General features: G+C 46.8%; 1 protein-coding gene across 1 annotated transcript; it reads left to right on the top strand.

Moving 5' to 3' along the window:
- Positions 1 to 4,555: 4,555 nt before the first annotated feature.
- On the top strand, positions 4,556 to 15,142 carry SERPINC1 (serpin family C member 1). Its single transcript, XM_036077597.2, has 7 exons — positions 4,556 to 4,705; positions 6,813 to 7,182; positions 7,477 to 7,692; positions 8,503 to 8,640; positions 10,372 to 10,762; positions 11,805 to 11,869; positions 14,899 to 15,142. Exons 1-7 carry the CDS (start codon positions 4,665 to 4,667, stop codon positions 15,073 to 15,075), a joined length of 1,398 nt encoding a protein of 465 aa, XP_035933490.1. The 5' UTR covers positions 4,556 to 4,664; the 3' UTR covers positions 15,076 to 15,142.
- The last annotated feature ends 1,108 nt before the right edge of the window (positions 15,143 to 16,250 follow it).

The following is a 16,250-nucleotide window of genomic DNA, read 5'->3' as shown; positions in this document are numbered from 1 at the left end:
TGGACACTGAATTTTAACTTGGGGAGACAACATTTTCTTCATAGCTATCTTATAGTAGCACAAAACCTGTGAGACAGGCACAAAGGGTCTGAATCTCAGCTTTGCTAGCTTTGTAATTTGGGGCACATTCCTAACTTGTGAATAGCAGTTTTCTCATCTGTAAACTGGGCATAAGAATATCTAACCTGTAGAGCTGACAGAAGAATTACATAAGCTAATGCCTGTGAAGCCCTTAGCATAGATCCTGACATATAGGAAGTGTTCTAAAGTGGCACCTATTATAGTGATTGTATTCAAAGATGTAAACAATTTGACCTAAGCTAATGTAAAGTAATGGTTAAATTATAGACCATGAAATATTCTACAGCCATTAGAAATTATTTTGCCAGGCAGAGCACGCCTAAACATCTCTGTTGCACCTGCAGACACCGAACTGGGCCTGTCTCCCTCTCCTTTTCTCCTTTGTTGCTAGCCAGGGCCTCAGCCTGCTTCAGATCCTCTTTGGTGCCACCTTCATCATGCCCTGGTACTTCTCTCTCCCCAAGCCTTAGTGGAATACAACACTGACACCTTTATTGCTCACAAAGTCAAGACCTGTTTGAATAAGTGATACTTGGGCATGTTAAAAAGTAGAACATTAGGGGCACCTGGGTGGCTCAGTCAGTTAAGCGTCTGACCCTTGATTTCCACTCAGATCATGATCTCAAGGTTGTGAGATAGAGGCCCATGTGGGCTCTGTGCTGGGCGTGGAACCTGCTTAAGATTCGCTCTCTCCCTCTCCCTGTGCCCCTCCCCACACCCCTGCTTATGTGCATGCTCTCTCTCTAAAAAAGAAAAAAAATAGAACACTAAATAAGAAGGTACATATTGACAAGTCTTGCTTCCTCTCTTGTCTGTCCACTCCTCACCCCTATCATCTCCACTTTGTGATACAAAAGGTAACATGCTAAAACACTGATCTGCAGCTTACTTTTTTCCCTATTAGTTATCCTGGAGATTTTCCATATCAGGTTCAGAGAAAGGATCCTCATTCTTTTTGACAGTGGCATAGTCTTCCAGTGGAAATGTACCTTGATTTATTTAACTAGTCCCTTATAGATGGAAGTTGTTTGTAATCTTTTGCTATTACTACAAATCAGGTTACAATTAGTAATCTCATTGACACCCATACAGATATATCTGTAGGATACATTTCTTGAAGTGGGATTTCCAGCTCAAAGGCTAAATTTATTTGCAATTTTTGGTATTGTCAAATTTCCCTTCAAACGGTTACAGCATTCTGCCCTCCCATTAGCAATGGGTAAAAGGGCCTATCTCCTCACAGCCCAGCAAGAGAGTGTGCTATCTTAGTTAATCTCTTTTAATTCCAATAATTTGTAGTGATAACCCTTTTTAAGGACTCAGCTGAGAAATAACTGGGAAAGTACAGCGCTTAAAAAGTCTTGCAAAGGAATCATTGAGGGATGGAAATATTAGCAGGTGAAAGTTTGATGAAAAACAATGTATTTACATACTCTAAAGGTATCTGCCCACAAGATATTTATTTAATAAAAAAGAAAACTGCACATTTTACAGCAGAGAAAAAAAACTTGGCAGACACCATCTTAACCAAGTGATCAAAGTTATTAACATCACACCAGTAATGGAACAAATTGACATCATGTGTCTCCTGATATGATGCATTGGGAAGGACACGATATTACTTCTGTAGTATGCTTGCCCCCTGAGAAGTATAACTTGAATCTAATCCTGAGGAAGCCTTCGACATACTCAAATTGAGAGACATTCTTCAAAAATAACTGGCTTGGGGGTGCTGGCTGGCTTAGTCAATGGAGCATGCGACTCTTGATCTCAGGGTCGTGAGTTCAAGCCCCGCATTGGGCATGGAGCCTACTTGGAAAAAAAAAAGAAGGAAAAAAATAACTGCCTTATACTCTTAAAAAAATGACAAAGGAGAGCAACTTTTTCAAACCAGAAGACACTAGAGACATGACACCCTTTCGGCTAGATCCACCATCTTCCAGTAATTTGCCAAAAGGACCAACGCAAAGGGAAAGAGGAGAGTCACCCGCTATAGGTTCTGTAGGCCTTTTAGGAAATATGGGGTTGTTCCTTTGGCCACATACATACAAATCCACAAGAAAGATGATATTGTAGACATCAAGGAGACGGGCACTGTCCTAAAAGGAATGTCCCGTGAGTATTAACATGACAAAACTGGAAAAGTCAACAGTGTTACCCAGGATGCTGTTGGCATTACTGTAGACAAGTTAAGGGCAAGATTCTTGCCAAGAGAATTAATGTGCATGTTGAGCATATTAAGCATTCTAAAGAGCCAAGATAGCTTCGTAAGGCGTGTGAAGGAAAATCATCAGAAAAAGAAGCCAGAGAGAGATACTTGGGTTCAACTGAAGCACCAGCCTGCCTCATCCAAAGAAGCACACGTGAGAACCAACTGAAAGGAGCCTGTGCTGATGAAACCCATTCCCTATGAACTCATGGCATGATAGGTGTAGGAAATATAAAAGACCTCTGGACTGTAAACAAAGAGAGAGAGAGAGGGAGGCATGACAATTAAATGCAATGTGTGATCCTAGAAAAGGAAAAAAAAAGCAGGAGGGGGCACTAAATCAATGTTTCCCAAAGTGTGGTCCAGGAGCCCCAGGAAGTCCCCGGGACTCCTTCATGTATGCATGAAGTCAAACTTTTAATATACCATTTTTAATAATACTTAGATATTATTTGGCAAGATTACAAAGGGATCCTGAGGGCAAAAAATTTGAGAACCGCTGCTATAAAGAACATTAGTGGGACAATTGGCAAACTTAGAATACAGTTTCTAGATTTTTTTTTTTTTTAAGGTTTTATTTATTTTACAGAGAGAGCAAGAACAAGCAGGGGGGACAGTAGAGGGAGAGGGAGAAGCAGGCTCCCTGCCGAGCAGAGAGCCTGATGCGGGGCTCGATCCCAGGACCCTGAGATCATGACCTGAGCCGAAGGCAGACGCTTAACCATCTGAGCCACCCAGGCGCCCCCAGTTTCTAGATTTGAATATAGTCCTGTATCGTTGTTGGTTTTCCTTACTTTGATCACTGTATCGTGGACATGTAAGGTCATGTTCTTGTTTTTAGGAACTTCACACTATTTAAGGATAAAGGGATATTATATCTGCAACTTACTCCCAAAGAGTACAGAAAATAATATATATATATATATTATATGCATTATACCTGTGAGTGTACCACTTTCAAAGAATCTTCAGTCACACAGAAGGAGGCATACTTGTCCTGTGAATACTGTTGCAGCAATCCTTATGATACTGTCTTTGGCTATTTAGGAAGAGGAAAATATAAATAAACCTACCCTTTATCTCCATTAGTTTGAATTCATTTAATCTCCCCAATAACTAGAAGTAAAAATAACAATATACACCAAGAGAGAGGATTTGGTTTCTTTGCTTTTAAAGAAGTATCTCAAGGGCACCTGGCTGGCTCAGTCAGTAGACCGTGAGTCTTGATCTCAGGGTTGTGAGTTTGGGGTTGAATGTTGAGATTACTTAAAAATAAAGTCTTGGGGCGCCTGGGTGGCTCAGTCGGTTAAGCGTCTGCCTTCGGCTCAGGTTATGATCCCAGGGTCCTGGGTTCCAGCCCCGCATCGGGCTCCCTGCTCGGCAGGAAGCCTGGTTCTCCCTCTCCCACTCCCCCTGCTTGTGTTCCTCTCTCACTGTCTCTTTCTCTGTCTGTCAAATAAATAAATAAAATCTTAAAAAAATATATTTCAGGGGCGCCTGGATGGCTCAGTCGTTAAGTGTCTGCCTTCAGCTCAGGCCATGATCTCAGGTTCCTGGGATCGAGCCCCACATCGGGCTCCCTGCTCAGCGGGGAGCCTGCTTCTCCCTCTCCCTCTGCCTCTCCCCCTGCTTGTGCTCTCTCTCTTTGTCAAATAAATAAATAAAGTCTTTAAAAAAATGAAAATAAATATTTCAGAATTAGCATGTATGTTTTTTACCTACCCCATACTTTGTTTCCTGATCCCCCAGTGGATCAATTTCTCCCTTGTGTGTCCTCGTCTGGGTCGTGGACACGTTGGCCCTTAGAAGCCTGAAGGCAGTACTTGTTTCAGAATACTCTCCCCTCTGACTAGATATTATGGACTCTCTCTCTCAAAAGAGAGCTGTGAAAGAGAGCATATTGCACTGAGCAAGAAAGCTAGAAATTTCTGGACATTCAACTTGGCTAGTTATATTCACCTATTTTCTACCTCCTGGCTTGGTTAACCAAGAAAAAAAAAATCCTTAAGACAAAGTTCTCAGGCATTTTCTGACCAAGTTTGACTTTGAGAACATGTCCTCCTTTTCCTCTTCTATAAAGATAAAGAAGAGAGTGAGGGAATATGGCTAAGAGAGGTGGGCCTTGCCTTCCCCCGACCTGACTGAACTTTAAAACTTCTCTACTAATTAAACAACACTGGGCTCTACACTTTGCTTAACCCTGGAAGCTGGTCATCAGCCTTTGACCTCAGTCTTCCCCTCGTCACCAGCTCCCTCCCCCACTTTAGCTTTTGGAACCTTAGTCAGATTCAGAGGAAAGAACCAGTTTTCAGAGCGATTGCCTCAGAACACAGTATCTCCACTCTCTGCCCGGCCCTGTGGAAGATTAGCAACCATGTTTTCCAGTGGGATAGGAACTGTAGCTGCTGGAAAAAGGTAAGAGAGGCAAGTTTTCTCTTTTGCATGCCCTCATTGGGTTTTTTGACCTTCGAAGTTCTCCTGAGGATGGCTTCGAAACCTTGGAGAAAACCAGGCCCTCTCCCTGGTAGTAACAGTAAAAATGTGTTTGGAAGACGTCATTCCAAGTGCCCTCCCTCCCACCCCCTCTTGGGGTAAGCCACACCTTGGGTTCTTAGCCCAAGAAACAAAGGGGATATCTTCCCCTCCCCAGAGATGCTGTGCAAGCGCCAGCCCTCACAGCAGCCCAGGAGACTCCAGCGCGGGTTCCCAGGCCTGCCAGACAGCTGAAAAGAGGGAAAATTTGACTGTGAGGATCTCCTAACTCCCTTTTTGCTTCTCTTTCCACTCAGTTGCCCCCACTCCAAGAGCTCAGTGACCTTTGACTGAAGGACAGCAACCCTGTTCCCTTTCCTCACAGTCAGGCCCCCTCCTCCCTCGACACCACACACATTCCCTTCTTGACCTGGGTCGTTGTGGGAGGCTACAGGCGAGGCTGTGGCCCCTCCACCTTGGTTTTCCTTCCCCCCACGAACAACGCTCCCGATCCCCCTCAGCGTCCACTCGGATTGCCCAACGTAGTTGAGGGACAAAAAGGGAAACCAAAGGCAAGCAAGACGGGGAGATGAACGGCAAGGTTCTCTCTCCGCTTCTTCACCCTGCCTTCTATATCTCCCCAAGGGTCTCTGCTTCTCCCCACTCTGTGCCTCTGTTCTTAAAGGGCTGCAGAGCCGGCCTTCCCTCACACAAGGAGCCAAGTACCCCTCAGCTGCCCCCAGCTTCCAGCCAGCCCAACACTCGGCCGCAGACCACCTCCGCGAGTCCTTTCCGCCCTGTGTGCGTATCTTTTTCTGCCAGGGGACGACTGAGAAGACTCCGTACCCACACGGACTCCCAAGTCAGCCAGAGGAAGCTCCCGGGCCACCCTGTCTTTGTACAAAAATATTACAAGCTTTTCTCCTGGTGTGCCTGAGTGTTCCAGTTCTCCTAATTTGCCAGTAGCATGATCTCATTTTTTTAAAAAGTAAGATTAATTTCATTGGCTTTTAGTGAACCCGTGTTGGAAGCATTAAAATTTGCAGGCAGAGAAATGATGAAGGCCTAAGGCTGTGAGAGAGCAGGACACAGAGCTCTTTGAATCCAGGGTCTGAAGACTGAGGGTGAAAGGGAGGAATCGGGGGGAGACTCCCGGTCTCTGGCTTGGACGTCAGCCGGCAGGAGGCTCCCATTTGCTGAGCTGGAGGATGGAGGAGGAGAAGCAGTGGGTGGGGGAGACTTACAAGGACAATCTGGTCGTATTTCCCTAAGGAAGCTTCAGGCCGTCCAGGTGGAATTATCTGGCCCCCGCTCGGAGGGCGGGGCCGGGCTGGAGCTGGAGGCCTGCGGAGGCTTCGCCCTGTTCACCCCTTCTTTTTTTTTTTTTTTTAAAGATTTTATTTATTTATTTGTCAGAGAGAGACAGAGCACAAGCAGGGAGAGCGGCAGGCAGAGGGAGAAGCAGGCTCCCCGCTGAGCAGGGAGCCCGATGCGGGACTAGATCCCACGACCCTGGGATCATGACCTGAGCCGAAGGCAGCCACTTAACCGACTGAGCCACCCAGGCATCCCCTGTTCACCCCTTCTTACCCCTGTTGTATTACTGAAATCTCTGCTGCATCAACCCAAATCTCCAACCCTTTCACATCCCGGAGGCCGTTCCTAAACAGCTTCTGTAAAGGGCTCCTCCTAGTGCCCCAGGTCTGCGCTGGGCACTCGGGTTCCCTGCCTGTATATCATGCGTGGGGGTCTCATCTAGCCAGCCGGAAGCTGTGCGTTCTTTATTTTTCCAGCCTTGGGCCCGCGATGCTTTATAACCATCAGTTGCTGCAATGGTTGATTTTAATTTCAACCTGACTGTGTCCAGGCAAGTGGAGAGATCCACGACCGGACTTGTCCTGGGCCCTTGTACTTTGCGAGGGTTTGGGCCCGCCTCCCGGCCACACCAGCTGGGCTGGAATCCGGTGTTTTACTGGGGCAAGTCTGTGATGGGCAGCGGGGATCGGGGTTCTCCCAGCCAAGCTTAACTCAGCTTTCTGTCCCCCTATAGGAGGGCATGTCTTCTGTCCTTGCTGCTCATTGGCCTCTGGGGCTGTGTGACCTGTCGCTGGAGCCCCGTGGAGGACATCTGCACAGCCAAACCTCGGGACATTCCTGTGAATCCCATGTGCATTTACCGGTCTGCAGAGAAGAAGGCAGTCGAGGATGAGGGCGAGGAGCAGAAGATCCCCGAGGCCACCAACCGGCGAGTCTGGGAACTGTCCAGAGCCAATTCGCGCTTCGCCACCGCCTTCTATCAGCACCTGGCGGACTCCAAGAATGACAACGACAATATTTTCCTATCGCCCCTGAGTATCTCCACAGCTTTTGCTATGACCAAGCTGGGGGCCTGTGACAACACCCTCAAGCAGCTGATGGAGGTACAGTCCGGAGCCTTTCTGCCTAGCCTCTTTACTGGACCCCAAGGAAATGTGTGGTCTAGAGCCCAGTAGAGATGTTAGGTGGTATCCCAGTCTCTTTGTGCTTTTCCCCTTTCTCCTTCCTATCCTTTATTCTCCTTTTACCCATGTATTCATTTAGAAGACATGAGCTGAGTATTTATGCTGTGCTGGGTGCTGCTCTTGAAGGAGCTCATACGTGGGGTGGCTGTTGGTCAGGGACTGACCCCACCGCGTTAGCCAAGCTCCTCCACCATTTTCTTTTGGCTTCCACAGGTTTTTAAGTTTGATACCATTTCCGAGAAGACGTCTGATCAGGTGCACTTTTTCTTTGCCAAACTGAACTGCCGACTCTATCGAAAAGCCAACAAGTCCTCTGAGTTGGTATCAGCCAACCGCCTTTTTGGAGACAAATCCCTTACCTTCAATGAGACCTATCAGGACATCAGTGAGGTGGTGTACGGAGCCAAGCTCCAGCCCCTGGACTTCAAGGTGAGTTGCAGATGTCGTCCCCGACCTCAGAGTTCTTCGTTTCCCCTCGGAGGTTGAGAAGGTAGAGAAGCAGGATCCAGGATCCAAATGAACTATGGGCTATGAGCTATGCTAGTTGAAGGCAGGTTGGGGGTGGGGAGTGACTAGAAGTCAGCACCCCTGGACTTGCTTGAAACCTGAGAAATCAATGGTATCTATGGCTTAGATTGCGGTGGCTTCTCTGAAAAAGTTGCATAAATAATAAATTCTTCATGTTATCCACCAAGATGCCAATCCTACAAGATACCTTATTTAATTTTTAAAAATTACCAGGATCAAATAAAATTGGTGTATGGTGTGTGTCATATTCTCCTCTTGGAGATTCATGAAACACCTGAGCCTAGTAAGTTTTCTGAGAAGTCCTGCAACAAAGAAGTCTATTGGCTTTATTCAGTCAGCATTTCTCCTTTTTTATTTTTATTTTTTTGACTACATAGGCATCCTTCCTGCCCCTCACCCCTGCATAACTCACTAGCTTCTGGATATGTCAGAAAAATAACATTTTGTTTTCTTTTTCCCCGACTATTTTCCTCTTTTCTGTTCCTTTATTTCTGTTTCTCTTTCTTTCTCTTTCTTCTATTAATATTTACTAACCATCTGGAAGATTCATGGCATATTTATACTAGATATGTAAGTTCTCCCCAATCTGGGTTAGAGTGGGAAACGGTGTGAAAGGGCAAAGGGCTGATGAATAAAATGAAATGTTGTGTGGGGAAGTGGAGAAGCCCACTGAAAGCACAGGTGGATAGGTTTGTTTCCTATTCTCCTCAGGAAAATGCAGAGCAGTCTAGAATGTTCATCAACAAATGGGTATCCAATAAGACCGAAGGGCGTATCACTGATGTCGTGCCACAGGATGCCATCAACGAGCTCACAGTCCTGGTGCTGGTCAACACCATTTACTTCAAGGTACTCAAAATGGCCCTGGAGAGACCCAGAGGACTTCCTCTTGTCCTCCCGGTCACCTGCTTTCACACCATTAGGCATTAGATAGGTCCTCTCTGAGAAACGGTCCATGCATGGCCTGGGCAGAAATACAAATTTATTGAGAGTCTAGAACCATGTCTAGGGCCACGGCTGCTGGCCTGAAGTCCAGGGGGACCTGGCCGTGCCTCTGGGCCCAAGGAAGAGTGTACGCACTCACAAATTTAGCAAGGTATGTGTGGGGATGAACTCTCATACATGTGTGACCATTTTTGCTATCCAGTTAACTCCATTTTGAAATCTGGAACAACATGATAGACTCTGCTGACAGTCCTCGGTGCTGAGATTTTCTCCATCATCTGGAGCAGCTTCAATAGTGATTCAAAGTTCCCCTTGCCCGAGGCTTCTGAGCCCCCCGGTGCCAGGCTCACCCCAAATTTTGCAGAGTCCTGTGATTTGTGCGGATGGCTTTGTCTTTCTCAGAGTCGAGAGTTCTAAAGGCTGCTCCAAATTGAGACATGTGGGAAGGAGACTGAGGGGGAGGGTACTGGGAATAAACAGACCATTGATCCTCAGGAGGGCCACAGGTTTAAGACGGGGGGACCTGGGGCACATTTGCCCATCATGGGTCGTGCTCCACGTGCCCTCTCACCCCGCACGGAGCCCAGGAGTTCAGCCAGTCCCTGCTGTTGCCAGCCACTCTGTCTCTTGGGGTTTCCCTCTCCCCCAGCGTGGAGAAGGTTGTACTTACCCAATATGTATTGCCCTTTAAGGTTTACAGAACACCTTGCTGTTTATTAGCCCTCTTTATTCTCATAAGATCGTCAATGAGACCTTGGGCCTCTCAGACAGATTACTTAGCTTAAGTCCTGCCTCTTCCATTTCTGCTGTGTGAACTCAGGTGAGTTACCGGAGACCTTTCTGTGCATCTCTAAAATGGGAATAATGATGCACCTCCCTCATGGGTTTCCTGCCCCTTGACCCCTGACGAAGTGAGTGCAGCTGAAATGCTTAGAGCAGCGCCTGGCACACTGTAAGCATCCCGCCAATACTAGCCATCTCCAGCTCCTCATTTTACAGGCCAGGACCCACCACTCCAAGAGTTAAATGACTTGTCCCCAAATCAACCAGCCAGAATAGGACAAGGAATGGTAGGTACAACTCAGAAATTTCAAAGGGATGTCTTGTATCCCAGGGTTCCTCCGTTTTTGAGCAGGAAGTTAGCCAGGACTCACCCTCTGCCAGGCAGGGCTCCGGGACAACCCCCTGGGTTATTATCTGTGTCTGGCCTTCATTTATCAGGGGCGGAGCCCCGCCCTTTGGAGGATGGCCCTTGAGAAAGGCGGGTGGGAGGCAGAAAGCAAAAGACAATTAGATTTAAACTCAAAAAGACGCTTGTGAGGAGGCCAGTAGGTTGTTCTGGGTTTTAGTTTTTTATTTTTCTGGTTATAAAGCAAATAGCCACTGCTGAAAATCCGGGAAATACAGAAAAGTTCACAGAAAAAAACCACTCATAATCCCATCACTCTGCCATAGTCACTGTAAGCCTTTTCATGCATAGCCTCTAATCTTTTCTCCTACTAATTCTGCCTGCATATTAGGGTGATAAAATAATGTGACTATTTCCCACGTCAGCATTCTCCTATGGAGGGTTTTGGTCTTCTCGCTGTGATTCTCCCACCTGCTGTCTCCCCCCCCAATCCCTGCCACCCCCAGGGCCTGTGGAAGTCAAAGTTCAGTCTTGAGAACACAAGGAAGGAACTGTTCTACAAGGCTGATGGGGAGTCGTGTTTGGCGTCCATGATGTACCAGGAAGGCAAGTTCCGCTATCGGCGAGTGGCCGAAGGCACCCAGGTGCTCGAGCTGCCCTTCAAGGGTGATGACATCACCATGGTGCTCATCCTGCCCAAGCCCGAGAAGAGCCTGGCCAAGGTGGAGCAGGAGCTCACCCCGGAGATGCTGCAGGAGTGGCTGGATGAGATGGCAGAGACCCTGCTGGTGGTCCACATGCCCCGCTTCCGCATCGAGGACAGCTTCAGTGTGAAGGAGCAGCTGCAAGACATGGGCCTTGTGGACCTGTTCAACCCTGAGAAGTCCAGGCTCCCAGGTTAGCCTAGGAAGGGCGTTTCTCTTCCCTCGGCCTCCCAAGGCAGTCTGAGCAAAGGTGAAAGAATTGGGGAAAGAGTAGAAAAGAGCAATGGGTCAGGAGTAGAGCAAGGGTTCTACTGCTAACTCAGGGAGACCCTTCCTTCCCAAGGTCTGGTTCCTCTTCCGTATCCTGGGGACTTTGCACCTGGATGTCCAGGAACCCAGCTAGCACTGGAATGCTTGGAGACCGTAACTGGTGTGGGGGATGGGACCAAGTAGAGAAGACCTCGAAAAGACATCAGAATTCAAAGCAAAGATATGATTCAGAGCTGGGGACATCTTGGTCCCACACAATAGGCATAGTTGATGTTGAACAGCCTGATGTTCCAAAGGGCTCATGAGTTTTCCCTCAAGTCACTTGGACAACAGATGCAGCCAACCTTCCCCAGCTGTGAGATTTCAGCAAGTGTTCTGCGGTCTTGGTTCCTACAGTCTACCATTCTTTAAAAATATGCATTAAAATATCTTTTTACAAAAGAAGTTTACAATGTCAGGTAATTGAATTTACCTTTAATGGGCTGCCTATGAACTAGATCTAACCAGGGGCCCCTGGCTGGCTCAGATGGAAGAGCATGTGGCTCTTGATCTCAGGGCCATGAGTTTGAGCCCCACATTGGGTGTAGAGATTAAATAAAAGTTGAAAAAAAAATTAAACTAGGTCTAACCAACTTCTCTCTTGAAAACGTTGCCAGACTGGAAAGAAAGACATTCCTACTAGGTGGGGTGAGTTTCTCTTTAAGAACAGAGTCCCCTGCCCCCTTCCAAGAGCTGAAGCGTGAGATTACATTCACAGGAGCCAGGCTGAAAAAGCCTAAAGGACTTTATTCTTTTAAACATGCATTTATTTATTTAGGGAGTATCATTAGGTGAGGGTTCAGGATTTTTATTTAAAAAAAAAAAAAAAAGCCCCAAAGGACCTCTTAATTCAAACTGAATTCCTTTTTGTGGGTTGAAGCCGACTTTCTCCCATTTCACAGAAACTTCTCTGGTCTTCCTTCTAGGTATTATCGCAGAGGGCCGGAGCGACCTCTATGTCTCACAGGCATTCCATAAGGCCTTTCTTGAGGTGGGTACACCTTCCTTTGCTGTCACTTCCTTTTCCAGTATATCAATATCTCATGTGATTTGTAACTAGGGACTTCTTGCTCTGCTGGGTCTATGGTCTTCCAGCAGGTATGTGAACAGCAGGACACAACTGGGGAAAAAGGCATGTTTCCAGTGTCCCTCAAACCGCAGATGTGTAGCCCCCTCCTCCATGAGGCCTCCCCAAGACAGCCCTCCCCTGAAGCCCTCATGGTCCCATTGTTCCACCCTCCCTCCCACTACTTCTCCTGAAGCAGGTCAAACATTTAGGGGGAGGGTGACACAGGAAAAGAAGCCAACAAAGGCTACAAAGGTTTCAGAAGGAAGGCAGAATAATTGTCACGAGAGTGAGGAGATGCAATAGCTTGAAAAAAAGGGTTATAGTCTGAGAACATCGTGTCGTTATTATAATTCCAACAAAGGAGGAGAACCAGGAGAGTGGGCACTCACGGAAACCCAGGGAGGAGTTTTAAGGAAACAGAAAGCATCTAGTAACAAGATTGAAAATTGGCCATAGGTTACCATTCCCTGAGGAATTTAGACAGAACAGTGGGGGCACAGGCCTGATTGTGACAGCTGAAGAGCAAATGGAGGGTAAAGAAGAAGAGCTGAGGAGAGTGGATCATGTCCTAAAGTGTGTTCTAAAGCACTAGAACTCTACGCTGCAAAGAACAAAGTTTGGTGGTCAAGTAAATGTGTATCCTCTTCTTGGGAAATTAACAATGCACACTAAGAAGCCCCACAGTGGAAAAACTGGTTCAATATTGCTTAACCTGCTGGAGGGAAGGTGGGGGGGGGGGGTGATGAGTGAAATAGGTGTTGGGGATGAAGGAGGGCACTTGCCGTGATGAGCACCAGGTAATGCATGCAATTGTTGAATCACTATATTGTGCACCTGAAACTAATATAACACTGTACGTTAACTGACTGGAATTAAAATAAAAACTTAAAAAAATATATTGCTTAACCTAGTGTTTCCCCAACTCAGGTGCCCGTGGAACCCTTTACTAGAGTAATAGCTATGTAAAGCCTGTCAGAATTCTGGTTCTCAAATACTGAACTATGGACCAGTAGCACTAGTTCAGTGAGGAGCTTGACTCTTGGGGAATCCAGGACGGGGCCTGAGAATCAGCATATTTACAAAGCTCCTCAGGAGATTTAAATCCACAACCAGGTTTGGGAAGCACTGTCCTCTGGGGGAACCGGGCTATGAGGAAAAGGGGATGGCCGCTGTTAGAGACTGCCACGGATTGAGGAAACCGCAAAGAAAGAAGGTTACAGTCAAAGGAGAAAGGTTTCAGAGCATGGTGCTGGTAAATATAGTGGCAGAGTCCAAGCTCAGTGAGAAAATGTCAGGAGGGAAGCGGAGGGATCAAAGAGCAGAAGGAAAGCAGAATAATTGTCACGAGAGTGAGGAGATGCAATAGCTTGAAAAAAAAGGTTACAGTCTGAGAACATAGTGTCATTATTATAATTTCAAAGGTAGAACAAGTCTGAGAGATGGCAAGTTCAAGGCATGGCCGTGGGACTGGTTTGCTTAAGTAGAGTGAAGGTAATGCTCATTGGGGTTGATGAGATGAAAGGAAGGGGAGTTAGTGTGTTGACTGGGCCTCCTACCAAGATAGGTAATTGTCTGCATCCAATGATAGCAGGAGTTAGGGTGGGCAGGAAGGCTGTGAGTGAGGTGCGCAAATCCTCAACGTGGGGATATAATCCATAGGCCCACAGATGTCGTGACCTGCAGGACAACAGCAAGAGCAGAGGCCTGTATCTTTAAGGTATCGAGATCAGACCTAGGGGTTTGAGAGGAGTACTGAATTAGTGGTTTTGGAAGTTGTACAAAAGTCACTACTGACCCCCCTCTTCCACATGGATTATGAAGGTTAGTACACTTAGGAAGAGGGCGAGGGAAGCTATGTCCTCAGTGTTTTAACTCTGATTGAAAAATCCTCCCCTAAGGACCCTAAATAGAAGAAGTCAACTCAGACACCCTTGAGGGCTTTGAGTTCCCGTTAGGAAAAAGCAGAGGTTTGGATTCATTTTATCCCCCTTAGCCCACTAAACGATGGTGCAAAGTTCCTCCAACAACAAGAGCAAAGTTCCTCTTGGAACAAAGTTGTTCCCCTTGGAAACCTTGGGAACCCAATATACAGGACCCCAACTGATTGTAGATCTCCTGGGAAGCCATTAGAAGCCAGTGTCTGATTTGAATAAGATGATCGTGGTCTTGCAAAAGCTCCAGGCCGCTCACAGATCCAGTCCTAGAATGACCATGAAACAGCACGGGGAGATGGGGGCATAGGATAGTAAGGAAGCAGGGAAGAAGAGTGACAGGGAGAGAATATCTTCAACCAGCTCCACAAAGCTCAGGGATCTGAAGTGCTTCCATTAAGAGGCAGGGACAGAGTTTTGGTGATATTCTGGGTCCCCAAGCAAAATTTTCTGAAGGTGTCTCTCTGGCAATTCAGCTTATCAGCAATTTAAAATACCAATGTGTCAGACCATTACTCCAAAAAATACTCACCTCATTCAGCCAGAGGACCCTTGTCTTTTCATAGGCCCAACGTCCTGAGTGGCTGCTTGGGGTAGTTCTATCTGGGATCTTGATGCCCCAAGAGTGAAACTATCTCAACTACAGAGTTCTGATCTTGAGTCAAAGTCCCTTCTAGCATCTGGTACAAGGTAACCCTCCTGCCATACCCTGCACGATGGGGCCAGCCGGAAACGCGGCAGCCTGCTGAACGTGCGCATTCCTGGCTCAGGAGTTACCTGAATGGAACCCTTGCTCTTACGCAGCACGAGGCTTGGAGGAACACAGGTGCTCACCTCAGTATTCATCGGCTGAAACAATGAGTAAAAGTCGCGTTCTGGCGGGAACGCCACCTGACCCGAGGGTACTTTCCCCCCGGAAGACAGCATTCTGAGGAAGGGCTGTGTCTGTGCGTGACCTCCCGCCTCCGACGAACCGCAGGGCAGGTAACGCAGCCGTTGTGTCTCCTCTGTGGTCTGCAGGTCAATGAGGAGGGCAGCGAAGCTGCAGCAAGTACTGTCGTCGGCATCGCCGGCCGTTCGCTGAACTCCAGCAGGGTGACCTTCAAGGCCAACAGGCCCTTCCTCGTTCTCATAAGGGAGGTTGCTCTGAACACTATCATCTTCATGGGCAGAGTGGCCAACCCTTGTGATCACTGAAGTGTTCTTTATTTTTTGTACCTCTTCCTATTTTGGTTTGTGACAGAAGTAAAAATAAACACAACTACTCCCAGTTATGAATGGATTTTGCCACATGAAGTGAAGACAAGAGGAGGAGAAACGGATAGAGATGCTGGTGGGCATTTGGTCAAGCGAGCACTTTCAATTGTTCTCTATCAGTGAGCACACCTGGGTCAGGAAAGTGAAGGAGGGGGGCGCCTGGCTGGTTCAGTCAGCTAAGCCTCCCGCTCTCGCTTTCAGCTCAGCTCATGATCTCAGGGTAGTGAGATCGAGCCCCGAGGCCCACACAGGGCTCTGCACCTGGCAGAGTCTGCTTCTCTCTCTCCCTCTGCTCCCCCACCTCCACGCTCGCTTGTGCACATGCTCTCTCTCTTAAAATAAAGAAATAAATAAAATCTTAAAAAAAAAAAAAAAGAAAGTGATGGAGGGAAATACGTTACTGCTGCATCTTGAAAGATGGTAGGATGGTAGGCATGCCGAAAGGGCAGGGGGAGCCTGAAATGTCCGTATTCCCATCATACTAAAAAAAAAAAAAAAATCCAAAAATTGTAAAAGAATCAATCTCTATAAACAGAAAAACCAGATAGTCAAATCTGAGTATTAAACCATTTAATTCTCAAACCACTCACATGCATAATGTTCTTTTACACAGTGTTAAAATAAAGAGGAAAATGTATTTTTATACAAACAGAATTTCAAGTATACATTAATAGACTTTTCAAATTACTAACCAAGTTGCTAAGATTTCATTCACATTGTTCTTAAAGCTGTTCAACGAGAAAGCTTTTGCTAAACTGCTTTAAATATGTTTATATAAACCCATATCTTCACTCTTTTTCTGACTCTCCCTCCCCCCAACCCCAGTCTCGGCCCGCCCTCCTGCCCTCCCCCCTCCCCCGACACGACAGGGCTTCTGGGGCTCTAGGAGACATGCAACCCCACCAAGGACTATTGGCTTGTCATCAGGGGAAGGACAGAATCTACAGGAGGAGAGACTGAGAACACCTGTCAAATTAAGAGAGAGAACAAATCTAATATTTAGAAATGACACAAATCAGAATATCTTATAGCCTTTATGTTTTCACCTTTTTCCTTAAAGAAATCTCAGCCTCCCACAAAACAACCTAGAAGTTTCTGACAATTTGGTAGCTGAG

Source organism: Halichoerus grypus, chromosome 7 (genome assembly GCF_964656455.1).
Source record: "Halichoerus grypus chromosome 7, mHalGry1.hap1.1, whole genome shotgun sequence".
Classification (NCBI taxonomy): domain Eukaryota; kingdom Metazoa; phylum Chordata; class Mammalia; order Carnivora; family Phocidae; genus Halichoerus; species Halichoerus grypus.
This window is presented reverse-complemented; position numbering and strand designations above follow the sequence as displayed.

Bases quoted from the DNA above. Each gene is read 5' to 3' on its own strand.
- SERPINC1 (XM_036077597.2), top strand. From the start codon at position 4,665: ATGTTTTCCAGTGGGATAGGAACTGTAGCTGCTGGAAAAAG. The intron at 7,693-8,502 runs GTGAGTTGCAGA...TATTCTCCTCAG, and splicing joins TCCAGCCCCTGGACTTCAAG to GAAAATGCAGAGCAGTCTAG. The intron at 8,641-10,371 runs GTACTCAAAATG...TGCCACCCCCAG, and splicing joins TCAACACCATTTACTTCAAG to GGCCTGTGGAAGTCAAAGTT.